This window comes from Primulina huaijiensis, chromosome 8, assembly GCF_012295235.1.
Source record: "Primulina huaijiensis isolate GDHJ02 chromosome 8, ASM1229523v2, whole genome shotgun sequence".
Lineage (NCBI taxonomy): Eukaryota > Viridiplantae > Streptophyta > Magnoliopsida > Lamiales > Gesneriaceae > Primulina > Primulina huaijiensis.
The window spans coordinates 22,424,886-22,438,257 of record NC_133313.1 but is presented as its reverse complement, the minus strand read 5'-3'; the positions used below and the strand labels follow the sequence as shown (position 1 = coordinate 22,438,257).

The window sequence follows — 13,372 nt, the reverse complement described above, 5'->3', positions numbered from 1 at the left end:
GCTAAGACGCTAAAACCCAATTTGCCAAGCATTCTAGCATATTAATTAATACTGCAAAAACTCATAAGCATTATTTTTTATGTAAAAAATATTTTTTTCAATCCGTTTCGTGAATATAAATCCGTCATATCGCCTCACAATATATCTACTAATTAATTAATTGTGTTCAACATATTGAATTATACGTACTCGATGTTTTTAACAAATAATCAGTTGAATTTTTGAAAATATTATTGACACCATGTCTCTGCAGGTTCGAAACATGATCATATATAGATACAATTTAAATTACGATAGATATGTTTTTATACTACATCTTACAATATCAGTTTATAATTCAAAGTCAAAATTCGTATCAAGTAACGGACCATGCATCCAATATATTACACTGCACTAGTATATAAACGCACATATTACGTATTTGTACAATTTTTTTATAATTTGTTTGATTTGTATTCAAATATGAGGAGTAATATCATAATTGTAAAAATGAATTATAAAAATGAATGATGAGTCATTTTACGATTTAAAGTTAAAATGATTATATTAAAATAAAAGACATATCAATTGTAAAAATCAATTAGATATCAGACTAAAATTTCAAATGATAAATAATAATAGAAAATAACAAAACAAAAAATCACCGCAAACACTATTTATCTATGATATGTAGATTCTTAATAATAATAATAGATATATAATATATATTGGAAATATATTACATATAATATAACATTTTAATGTGTGAAATTACACATTTCATATGGTGACAAAATATTTGGTATATCCTAATAAATTAAAAATCTTGAAGAAGCTGCCGAAGTGGTAACGTGGGACAAGGGAAAATCAGACGTTAGCCAACCAAGTCGTTGATAGGTGTAGGCATGCATGCACCCCAATGCCCACACGCGTTGCTGCACAAATAAAGAGCTCCCCCTTTTCTTTTAATGGTGCAACGAAATCTGTGCCACCGCTTGATTGGTAATACAACCCCCGGCCCCTAGCTCTTCCTTTAATTATTATTGTAAATCCATCTGATCTTAAATGCCAATAAAATATATGGAACATTTTTCGTCCTAAATGTGGACTATACTGATCGATCAAAATGTAATATAAATATTAAGTGTGTGTCTTTGTGTATATATATGTGGAATGCTTTGATTTTAGAATCATATATTATAATTTTATGAAGGAATTATGTTTTTTAAGGGAAAGAAACCAATAGAGAGGCCCTTTATTAAGTTCCTTTTATTGGTTCTCTTTCTCACACAGAAAAAGATTATATGCATGCATGTATTGACTTCCCACATGTCCTTATCTCTTAAATTCTTAAACACGTACCCACCGTACACCTCCAAGTGTCAACTTTACTTGTCATTTTACTTCATGTTGCCGCTTTCTCATTCGTCATTATTCTTCTTATAATCCCCTCACACTATTCATCACTTCACACACCACCTGATCTCCTCCTCCTTCCCGATCCCCTTGAGCGAGCAAAAACGTACGCAAGATTAATTTTGGTCATTTTTTGATTCAAAAATGATTCAAACAATTAATCCCTATGCCTCTGCGAGAACTGCTGAAATCATGTCTAGGTATAGGCCTATCGCTCCAAAGCCTGAAGCCACTTCCATTAATTCTCTGGCTGAGAATAGTTATTTTCAAAATGGAAGTGAGAAAGAGAGTTCCGGCGCCATGCCGCAGAGTATAAGAAAGTCTGCTTATTTGAGGGATGTGTGGGCCCATCTCCAAGCCCGGCCGACACGGACGCGGAAGCGGGGCCGGAGCGCCGCCTTTCCGCCACCACCTATGAAGAGATCGAGGAGTAGTTTCCATGGGATGTCTACCTCTTTTAAGGTTACAAATTTGCCCGCTAAAAACTTGTCCGTGCATGGATTTTCTCATACGCCGAATGGATTTTCTCTAGTGCCGATTAACTGCGGCCTGGACGCGGCCGTGACCACCCTGGCTGAGTCGGTGGCGCTTCCTCGTATCCACTACACCGCCGCTGACCCGACCCAGATCCCGGTGATTGGGAATGAGGGAAAAGATCACGCTTGCAGGAAAGAAATAGATTTGAACGTGAAAGCCGAGGAAGGTCCTAAAGAACTAGATTTCATGCCACAACTGAAGCAGCCGGCGAAGTCAAATATCATCACGCCTCAGCCAGTTCGACCCATCGGATCCAGTATCGTCGTGAAGAACATCAGCGACTCTACAGGTATCCACGCCGCCACTGCAAAGCGGCCGGAGGAGGTGGAGAAGGAGATCGAGGGGGATGCAGTACCGGCCATTATATCCGATTCTAACAATAAAGTGAGAATCACAAATGCTGCATACAAGGAGATGGTAGGCCAGCCCGAATGCTGCTGGCTGGACTGCGTAGCAGCGTGCAGCGGCGGGTGCAAAAGAATTGGTGGCGAGGTTTTGCTCCAGTTCTGTGGGGATTCAGAGGTGAAGATTATGTCGATGCATGGATTCACAAGCCAAGTTAAGATTGTTTGGGAGAGTGAAGGGAAGAGGAGCTGTTTCAATGGTTTCTGTGATGTAGTGAAAGTTGGATTTGAGGAGAAAAACTGCAGGTTTTTATGGAGGTTTCATACAAGTGAAGCACCCAAAACTGGTTCGGATGATATTTGAAAATTTCAAAGTGTAAAAAAGTATTTGTATATTAGAATAGGCAATGTATAATCATCTTGTTCTATTTAAATATATAATCTTTATGTTATTTCCCTTGTTGTATAAGATTTGTATATTTTAATTATTGATTTATTATCACATATGTAGCATTTGGATTAATCTTCGTCCCCTATATTCTGCATTTTTATTATTTTCTTAAACAGCTTATGTGGAATAATATATACATGACAAACAGAGATTAATAAATAGTATTTTATTTCAAATTAACGATGTGGTTGGTAACTTACGATCCTTAATTCTTTTACGAGCTTGTAATTAATGAAATGTAATTAATTTTTTAAAATTATAGTAAAAAACTGGAAAGACATGGGATAAAATATATAAAATACGAACAAAAAAAAAAGAACTTGATTCGAGAAATATGAAAATGTGACATAATTTAAAATGAAAGAAATCAACGATTAGTTTACGAAATAATATTTTTACATTACAGAAACTGATAAATTCAATACAATTTAAATTTTAAATTATTTATTTTCCTACGCATACACGTAAATATTTGACTACTCATTTATAAATTACGATATGAAATAATACAATGTCTTGTTTTATTATATTGAATGTAATTCATTTGGTATATGATGTGATATAAATCGTCGGGAAAATGTTTTATTTTTTATTTTAAATTAGGCTATAGAAGCTTTAATATATTTTTACAAAACACATGTATTGAAATACATAGTAGATAGCTATCACTGTCGATTAACTTACTGTTGTGTTTCTTTAAAAAAAATAATCATCCCAAAAGTATTGAAATATACAAAGTTAATCTACTGTCTATTTTTAAAAAATAATAATAATAAACAGTTATCCCAAATGTATTGAAATATACAGAATATCTTTTTTTTTTTTTTTACAAAAACACGCACAATAAGGTCTTTTTTTTTAAAAAAAAAACATCATTTTCCTGTTAAATAATAATGAGCATGAATACGATTATTATTTTGACAGAAACTTCGATAAATTTATTAATGTTAATAATGTATTTTTTGTTCCCCGTCAATCTCTATGCATTGGACTAATTCGAAACATATCCAGCCGTCGCATTTGGATTTTGGATCCTTCGAATTCCTTAAATATCCTTTTTATATCACACAATAATATGCCATATGCTCTTAATTTATATCGAAACCGAGAGTCATAGGAAACATCCTTTTGTCCTCTTCCGATATTCTGATCAAATCTNACATATACACACACGCAGTCGCTTATGTCATAACGTTACATATTCTATGTTGATCTTTTATCTTCTTGTTATATGCCGTTCAACACATTAAACCATTTTTTTATAAAAATTGCACATTTGGACGGCAAGTGCAAGTATTTGGTCACATTTCACAATTTTTTTAAAAAATGACTTTGTTAAAAAAAAAATTAAAAAATAGACAGATTTTTATATTACAGGGAAACAGAGTCGATGTGGGCTTTTTCTATGGACTGCATGACTTGCAACCTATTTGTTCAGGGGGGGAAAAACCTATAACTAAGGGTCAAAGAATACAATTTAGCCAAAACTTATATGCCTTCCCTTCCATAAAACCAAATTTTTACACGCATAAACTTGCCCTTCCCATTAATGGATCAAAGAAGCGAAGATGACCCAATTTTAATCAAGCTCCAGACAGCTTGTTCTGATCTTAAAACCCTCCTCAAATCCTCTGCAAATATGGATTCAACTTACCAAAAAATGGATGAAAATTTTGAGTCAATTCTAGAAGACCTAAACATGGCCTCAAGAAGAGTAGCTCCACTCCAATCCCTCTCCATTGCCACCAAAGCACTCAACACCCGTATAAACCGAGCCATTTCTCCAGCCCTGTCGCTCCTAGAGAGCTTCAAACTATCCGAATGCCTCCAACAGAAACTTCTAGAAATAGCCTCTAAACTAATAGCAGAGAAAGAATCCACTGAACGACTAGAGAGACTGATCGAGTATGTGGACTGTGTCAATAAGTTAAACGAATCAATCCACTCCATCAGTCAAGAAAGTGAGTCTGCCATTCAAAAACTTCAAGAAGTTGTTGAATTCTTGAGTAGGACCAAGGCCACGGATCATTACAGGACAATACGGTTAAGGGAGACATTGAACACCCTTAAGGCGCTATATGAAACCGAGGTGGATTCAATGAAATTCGATGGTTTGCTAGATGAGGCATTGTTGAATTTGCAGGATGAGAGTGAGAGTTTGCTGCAGAAACTTAGGCATCAGAATTTTGGTGAAGGAAATGGCAATGATAAAAGCGAAATAGAGGTGAAGAATAGATTGGGGAGTGATTTGGAGATTGCGGTGCTCAGAAAAATTTCTGAGAGTTTGGCTGCAAATGATTGCTTGGATATATGCATCGATATATTTGTAAAGGTTAGAGTAACTTTCTTTCTTGTTCATTTCCTTGGATAATGCTCACTAGGTTGAGGGTGAAAGTTGAAGTTTACATAAAAAAATTTCCTTTTAAATCCTGTTATAGATGACAAATGTACTGTTGCGTTTGATTATTATCCAAAATTTTATCATAAAAATCCATTCTAAAACAGCTCTTTTTTCCTTAATGTTGCACAGGTAAGATATAGAAGGGCGGCCAAGGCATTAATGAGACTAAGCCCAGATTACCTAAGAACCTACACACCAGAAGAAATTGATCAGATGGAATGGGAGAGTTTAGAAACAGCAATTGCTCTTTGGATCCAACACTTTGAGCTTGCGGTCAAGGTAGTTTTCGTATCTGAGAAGAACCTCTGCAAACATGTATTAGGAAACATCATGGAGGGAATGGTGTGGCCAGAATGCTTCATAAAGATTGCAGACAAAATCATGGCAGTCTTCTTCCGATTTGGAGAAGGTGTTGCAAGAAGTAACAAAGAACCCCAGAAGCTGTTTAAGCTATTAGACATGTTTGATTCATTAGAAAAGCTCAAACCTGAATTCTCAGAGATTTTTGAAGGTGAATCTGGAGTGGATATATGCTCACGATTTAGAGAACTCGAAAAACTATTAGTTCATGCTTCAACAAGAGTTTTTTGGGAATTTGGGCTTCAGATTGAAGGGAATAGTGATGGTTTACCTCCACCAAAAGATGGATCAGTTCCTAAACTTGTTAGGTATGCCATCAACTACCTCAAGAATCTTGCAACGGATAGTTACAGTGCGCCAATGGCTAAAGCACTCAAGACTGAGCAGTTATGGAAAGTGGGCATACTATCAAATCTAGAAAACGATCAAGATTTGCTCAAAGATGCCATTTCCAATGTCATGGAGGCCATCCAACGAAACATCGAGTCCAAGAAATGCCGTTACAAGGACAAAGTACTTGCTCAAATATTTGCTATGAACACCTATTGGTATATCTACATGAGGACTCGAAATGTGGAGCTTGGGAAGCTATTAGGAGAGCCGTACATGAAGAAAAGATACCGACAAGTTGCTGAAGAATCGGCTTATTTGTATCAAAAGCAAGCATGGGGTTCTTTGATCAAATTTCTGGACATAGAAGAGATGAAGAAAATGAATAACAAAGATGGAATTGGAGCTCTAGTGAGGGGTAAAATGGAAGCTTTCCTGGTGGGATTTGAGGAAATGTGCCAAAGGCACAAGAATACTTACAATATCGTTTCTGATGCTGATTTAAGGGATCAGATGAGGCAGGCTTCTATTAGGTTAATAGTGCCTGCATACAGTGAGTTTTTCGACACTTACTCATCACTTCTGCTGCAGGTCAAGTCTCATCTTTCCCCCGATACAATAGAAGGATTGCTGGTGCAAATTTTTGAAGATGATGATCAAGGCCATGGAAGGAGAGTCTGAGCTAGCACGTCTGCAATCGAGCAGGTCTGAGCGAAGATTCCCGACTTCCTGAGCTTCATAACAGTTATTTATAAACAGAGTTATTTAATTATATTATGGCAACCAGCTCTTGAGATATTCTATGTAAACACGATCTCACAATTAGATAAGCAATGATGAATATGTACTATGTAATTCGAATGAGGCATAAGGACATGGTTTTGAGTTAATGACTATAATGATAATAATAATAATAAAAAAAAAAAAGAAATAAATTTTGTTAGAATCTATTTTTTTTCAGTTGGTATTTTTGAAATAAAAGATATTTGTAAATAGTTTCGGACAAAATTCTATTATCTAATTAACTACAACTACTCGTTATGGCAGATTGGAGCCCACATTGGTGATGTGGTGCTTAAAATTATAAATTTTAGTTTTCGAGTTGTAATTCTACTTTCGATTCACGGTTCAAGAAAACTGTAGTCGAGTCTAAACAACAGAGTTTACCATAATTATCATCTTTTCACGACCATGTGTGAATTATGAAAAAAATATCAATTTCTTTTTTCAAGTTTAATGAAGGAGGTGGAAAATCACATACAAGTTAGAGAACCTAATGGCCTTCGACTGTTGTGCTGTTTATACCAATATATCATATAATATAATTCCAATATCTGAGAATCGATAAGTTATCAAAATTTATGAGTTCTGTGTACCAATAGCTAGCCACCACCATTTCCCCTTCTTCATTAGAATACCTCACCAACATACATTACACATAAACCGTTGCCTCTCAATTTGATTCAATCCATTAATAAAACGAAGTATAAAGATGAAAAAGCATTAATACAAACTAAACAAAGAAAACAGAATCAATTAGCATCCCTTTTCAGATTTTTTTTGATTGGAAGCTTTAGCCATGGTGCCTAAAGAAAGTAACTACTCATATGAAATAAATCGTCATATCTATCGAGTGGTTTTAATTGCTAAAAAGTAAGTTTTATCCTCGAAAAAGTCGGTCAATATTCAAAGTTTCTCAAGTCCGCCTTGCAGAGTTGAAACAAACTTATAACAACAATTCTTGCAGAACATGCTCTCTTCTTGATCTCATCAGTATAGGCCTGGCCGTTGAGTCGATCAATAGGTAAGAGGTCCCATTAAATCGGCCAATAGCCGTTAGCTTAACCAGGAAAGATTCCGTGACATTTAAATTACTCTTCATTCCTGCATTCAGAAAGAATCATGGTGAATTCTTCGCTTGAGTTCAAATACAAAAATTTAAGTGTCTCGATTCGAATTGAACAATCTGACTACCAACCTTGAAGCATTTTCTCCGCAAATCATCAGAGATAAAACGAGAGGCTTGCGACCCATGTCTATATGCTTGATTTCAGTTATTTATTGATCCTGTCACCGGCATCCATCTTTTGTCTTCTACTCGGCCTCTTGAATTTTGAAAGAAGCTATTCTTGTCCCAAGTTACTTCGTAATCATCCCTCAAGCGTGATTCTTGCTGCACTAATGACTAACTTCATATCACAAATAACTTATTTAATTGTCATTAAGTCAGTGTACCTTAATCCTCTAATTGTTTAGATGAGTACAATGTCATATTACCATTAAACATGCCACCCAAATATCTTGTCTGATTGGAGTTCAGGAAAGGGGAATGACATCAAATAAGTACACCAGAGTTTGAAAATAATAGCTTAAAATTGGAAGATAGTAGGGTACCTTGACTATGGAGCGGCCACATAAAACCTTTAAAGCATTATAAAATTCTGTGTGACCTTTGAACCGAACAACCATCTTACAATTAAAACCAGGAACTAGGTCCCCACCATCTTCAACCTCATCCTCAGCTCTATCATTGCATCTCTATCAGATGTGGTTAAAATTAATGTCAAAATGTTGCCGTAATCCTTGATCTTCCTTCTTTTGGTGTGGGTTTTGTTGCACGAGATGAATTTGTTTGCACAGACTCGTTGTTATTCCATAATATTCTCACCTCATCTTATTGAAGTATATGTTGTCCATACGTGTGTTTTAATGGCTTTGTGCTTTCGATGGTAAGCCTGCATTTTGGAATCTGATACTGCCAATGTAGTTCATGCATTGACAAGATCTCATCTCTTGCTTTGGAAGCACCAGTGGTTGCATCAATTAGGCACTTTTGTCCCCTTCATTAGGGGATTATTATTCGACATTGTCAACGTACAACTAACACAATAACTCATTTTTTCGTTATTCAAGATCTTCATCGATGACAACATCTGAATTACATCAACGTTTGTCCTATAAAGATTGGTTCTTTTGTCTGTAATGAAATGTGTGGATTTATCTCAAGATATTGACTCTTCTGTGGAGCCTTGTTCAGGTGGAGCTGGCTTAATAGCACAAGGTGAACTAACAGAAGTCAAGAAATGAATGAAACGATTGAAAGTGGCAGTTGCTGACATGTAGTGTACACGTACATAGATATATATATATATGTTCCAGAAGCTCTGCAAGCTTCTTCTTCTTTCTGTTCATTAACACAATCACTCACAACAATAAAGAGTTTTCATATTCTTTCTGATTCATTGTTGAGGAATTGAGTGGTGGTTCTTTGTGTAATCGAGATTGATTTTGCAACTTGTGATTCACCATCAAGGTGTTGTGAGTCAATAAAGATTGATCGGGTGCTGCTTGTCCATAGAGTAGACAAATTGTCGAACCACGTTATATCGTTGTGTTTTGATCACATTTCTTATTCGGTTTTCTTTGATCATCATTAGTTTGTGATATCTTGCGAATCAGTATTGATTCGAACTCGATATTCTTGCAATTAGGACGAGTTAATTCGATCGTAATATAATCGAATTACAACAATATGACTTTTGTAAATCTTGATATTTTGAAATCAAATGAAAATCTCCTTAAAAAAATATATATAATTCTAACAACTATATTTTTTCACTCAATGGATCATAGCCCTTCATCTGGCTGGGAACGGTCACATTTTTTTGGAACCACACACCAACAGTGTTGCTACACCGAATGAAACACACCTAACATATAATTTCTTTAACTTTTAAGTGAATTTATTCTAAAAAAATTCGATGAATTTCCAAACTAACATTGATGGAAAAAATAATAAACGACTATATTGTAATTTTTCATATTTTAAAAATTTATCACAACTTCTCATAACTTTCTTACTATTTGTAGTCTATTTAACTGTTTTATTTACCATTAATTTTTCACAATTTATTAATTTTTTATGCCTATGTATTGGACCAAATGATTAAATTAATTTTTTTTAAAACAGACTAAGCCCGTCCAAACCCGAACTATAAGGCCTAACCATTGCAGCGTTGGCCCATTTACACGTCATATTAACAAAAAATATATATAATCAAATGGACAGGAGGAGAACTTGAGAGATGGGTTGCTTCGCTTGCTTCGATGGAGGGAGTAAACAAAGGAGAAGGGAAGAAGAGCGTTTGGCCTCTGAAGAAGCCCGCGCTAAAGCCGCCGAAGCTGCTCAGAAAAGGTACACTTTTTATGCTTTTCTTTGCGTGGAACGTTGATTAGTTTACGATTTATTTATTATTGCTGATATCGAATCGAAATACGTTTTCGCGAGGGAAGATGTGAATTGTGCCACAGTTGATCAATACCGTTCGTGTGTCTCAGGGCTCATTTCGGTATTGTCTGGTTTGTGGTTGTATTTGCTGGGTGTAGGTATCAGCTTGTTCTGTTGTTTTTTCATATTTTCTGGGAAACAAGATGGGATTTGCGAGGATTGATCTTTTTCTCATGATAAATGAATGTAACTCGTGTAATCGATTCAGCCGTGGCATCTAATTAAAACATTTAAAATTTCATTTCTAATTTTTCGAAAAAGATTTAATTTCTAATTTTCAATTTATTCAAACTTTCTGAGTGTGCATTGTTTATTGCTAAGATGTCGCATCGATGATAATGGACTGATACAGTGCGAGGCTATGAGCTATTCTCAAGCTATTGTAAAGGGGATAAGACCAGGCATAGAGAAAATCACCAAGTCTGAGATACTTTTCTCTCCATGCGCTTGTGGAGAATCCAATAATCTTCTGAAGTTTGCATGAAATTATCCTTAAGAAATAATAATTTTTGATCTTGGGATTGGTACAAAAAAGGATAATTCAGTTGACATTTCGTTGTGGGGAGATAGATTTACTAATATGAGCTCGAAATCGAATTAGATGTTCTTATTAGATCTTATTCTCTGTAGATCTCACCTAGAAACAAACTTGTGGAACACAATAATTGGTTTGTTTCCTAAACAAATTCTATATGGAGGGTCGTACTACAATAGGTGAGGATTCTAAATAGTTTTATTTTCATGGTCATGTAAATTCTGCAAGCTTACATGACGGTGAAAATCATATGCATAATCTCCTTGCTCGATAAACTTCAAAAACTCTAATAATCAAACTATCAAAGAGAGAGGTAAGAAACTTGACTTGGAGACACTTATGGAGTTTATAGGTTTATTTGTTTTCCTCTCTTAGTACTGGACTGAAAGTTTTGTTTTCCTTGACCACCACCTTCCTTTCTGAAAGGTCTACATGCCATGTGGGCTTGTGTACTTACCTGGGTGGCTGTTTGAGCGACGTCTTGTACGTTTAAAGACTTTTTACTTATAAGAGCTTATAAAATAGACAGAAAGGAGAATGATCACTAACCTTTAGGAAGATCCACTTTGATGCATTTTGTGGATTATTTGAGGATTGAAAACAATTGGGTTTTTTATGGTAACTGAGAAGCATCTGTAATTAAGCAGGACTGTGTTCGGTACGTTATGATGGCAGATAACTCTGTTTGTGCATTGTTTACCTATGTACATATTTCCCAGGCCTCTGTACTTATTGATAAAATTGGAAATTATGCATTGGAAGTTTGATGAGATGCATCTGAAGATTTGACACATATGTTGTTCTTCTTTAAGCAACTAGAATATCATGAATTTTGGATAATATATGAGTTTCCATATTCATGCTTCTCAGTTGGCTGGCTTAAAGAAGTGAAAAGCCTGGCAATCTTGTATCGTCTTTTCCAGTTTCGCTTGTTCATAATTCTCTCCTACGATGTGCTCTTTATATTTCAAATTCATCTATAGCTCTACTGGCTTCTTTGTGCTTGTAACCAGCTCATCAGCCAGCTATCTGGCACGTCTTTATGTTCCTCTCCTGCACAAGCAAGTAATTTGATGTCTACTGTTTTCTCTTGTTAACTCGGCATGACATGCTTGTTCCTGCTATGAATGCAGGCAAGAACAATTTGAGCAATCTGCAGCAGGAAGAGCTGCAAAAGCACAGCTAGCAGCTGCTGCAAAACAAAAGGCTAATACCAATCAAGGCGAACCAGTTCTTAAGGTATAAATATCTCTGTAAATCTTTTTCTTTTCGCTGTCATAGTTGCATGGACTACATTTGACCATATTCTTATTTTATCTCAATGTTCTGTTTATGTTGCGTTTTGAAATTAATGGTTAAGATGTTCAAACAGTTTTATTTTCCTTTGATAATTGCTTAAACATTTTCTACCATATTTGAGGAATACTGGACTTTGTCCTTTGGTGTGCACTTGTAAAAGAATGATGATGTTCTGGTAATGATACACCAATTTGATCTTATTCGGTTGCAGTGGCAGATGGGATGAGGTTACTCTTATTACCTGAATTCAAACTGCACAATGTAAGTGTTCTCAGTTTTTATTTTCGCAATGTATTGGACCATCTTCTTGTCTTTTGCAAACTTTAACGACTATTTTAGTACACTATCTATCTTATATCCCACAGTAACCACATATTCCATGAAAATACTATAAATCATAATGAAACTTCAATTTACAATAAATAATCTGAAGTGTTCTTGACGGTGGTAATTGAATGCGTAGGCATTCCTTAATTACAACTGAGTGCGAATGTGTCATGTATTAGAAATTTGAGCAAATTATATATAGTACAAATGCCAATTCCTCATGATTTTCTCATGTCAGGAGCCCTTCTGAAAACTCGACAAGCAAGCGATCTATCTTGCTGTCCTTCTGAAAGACTCGACAAACTAATGATCTTCATTATCGTCAACAAATTTTTTCAAAGATTTCCTAAAATCTTGTAGCCTAACAAAATATATGTTTTCTCCAAATTTACAAGCCGACCAAAAACATAATCCGACAATTTTCTAGATTATCCCTTATGTGTTGTAATGAAGATGTAATTTTTTAAGTTTTGATATTTAAACCAAAATAACATATTTGTCGCTTAACCAAGCCATGCATACGCAGAATTAGTAGTTTAGAATTATACAAGGGCTTCTTAGTGTGACAATACCTTAATTTTTTCTTGCAGATTCTGGAGTAAGTGGGCTTCAACTGAGGATAATAATCGGCATGAAACGTGTGAAAAAGAACTAAAAATAAAGCTGAATTGTTTGATTTCCTCATATATGTAAATTATTTTCATAATCACAAACCATTTTCCATTCTAGATTACGATCATTAATGAATAATTTAACTTATTATTTGTCTTTGATTGTAAAGTTGTGAGAAAAAGTTTATGTAAATAACCCTACCTTGTGTTGCTATTTACAGCCTTTGTTCTGGATCTCGAGTACAGAAAAATTTTGTCAAAATTTTTTTTTATTCTGAACATTTAGTAGCATTTGATGGAATAATTTAATTTATAATAGAATTTGTTTTTGGTGCATTTGAAATTAATCAACAATCACTAATACATGTGTCATTTTACTAAAAAATAATTTTGGAAATTTTTTTTCTGCAAACAGTCAAATTTTAGTTTGTATTAGGTTTAAATTTTTATTTTCAAACACTTCTTATTTTTTGTTCTCACTCACTTTAAAATAA

At 34.8% G+C, this 13,372-nt stretch overlaps 3 protein-coding genes and 1 long non-coding RNA gene across 5 annotated transcripts; 3 read left to right on the top strand and 1 right to left on the bottom strand.

Annotated features, from left to right (window-relative positions):
* Nucleotides 1-1,539: 1,539 nt before the first annotated feature.
* On the top strand, nt 1,540-2,640 carry LOC140982179 (uncharacterized). The gene has a single exon (XM_073448597.1). The coding sequence runs from the start codon at nt 1,540-1,542 to the stop codon at nt 2,638-2,640; it is 1,101 nt and encodes a 366-aa protein (XP_073304698.1).
* A 1,511-nt stretch (nt 2,641-4,151) lies between these two features.
* Nucleotides 4,152-6,687, top strand: LOC140983367 (exocyst complex component EXO70I-like). Its single transcript, XM_073450402.1, has 2 exons — nt 4,152-5,059; nt 5,258-6,687. Exons 1-2 carry the CDS (start codon nt 4,277-4,279, stop codon nt 6,497-6,499), a joined length of 2,025 nt encoding a protein of 674 aa, XP_073306503.1. The 5' UTR covers nt 4,152-4,276; the 3' UTR covers nt 6,500-6,687.
* A 967-nt stretch (nt 6,688-7,654) lies between these two features.
* On the bottom strand, nt 7,655-8,271 carry LOC140982669 (uncharacterized). 2 transcript variants are annotated; one of them, XR_012176330.1, is made up of 3 exons: nt 8,213-8,271; nt 7,797-8,007; nt 7,655-7,702 (listed from the first exon to the last, which is right to left on the bottom strand). It is a non-coding gene; the product is annotated as an uncharacterized lncRNA (long non-coding RNA). The 2 variants fall into 2 exon arrangements; XR_012176331.1 differs by having other exon boundaries at nt 7,797-7,996.
* Nucleotides 8,272-9,821: 1,550 nt separating this feature from the next.
* Nucleotides 9,822-13,116, top strand: LOC140982451 (uncharacterized). Its single transcript, XM_073448957.1, has 4 exons — nt 9,822-10,013; nt 11,775-11,880; nt 12,152-12,201; nt 12,858-13,116. The coding sequence occupies exons 1-3, from the start codon at nt 9,904-9,906 to the stop codon at nt 12,164-12,166; spliced, it is 231 nt and encodes a 76-aa protein (XP_073305058.1). The 5' UTR covers nt 9,822-9,903; the 3' UTR covers nt 12,167-12,201; nt 12,858-13,116.
* The last annotated feature ends 256 nt before the right edge of the window (nt 13,117-13,372 follow it).

Coding starts and splice junctions, on each gene's coding strand:
- LOC140982179 (XM_073448597.1), top strand. CDS start 1,540: ATGATTCAAACAATTAATCCCTATGCCTCTGCGAGAACTGCTGAAATC.
- LOC140982451 (XM_073448957.1), top strand. CDS start 9,904: ATGGGTTGCTTCGCTTGCTTCGATGGAGGGAGTAAACAAAGGAGAAGG. Junction 10,014..11,774: donor GCCGAAGCTGCTCAGAAAAG/GTACACTTTTTA, acceptor CTATGAATGCAG/GCAAGAACAATTTGAGCAAT.
- LOC140983367 (XM_073450402.1), top strand. CDS start 4,277: ATGGATCAAAGAAGCGAAGATGACCCAATTTTAATCAAGCTCCAGACA. Junction 5,060..5,257: donor GCATCGATATATTTGTAAAG/GTTAGAGTAACT, acceptor AATGTTGCACAG/GTAAGATATAGAAGGGCGGC.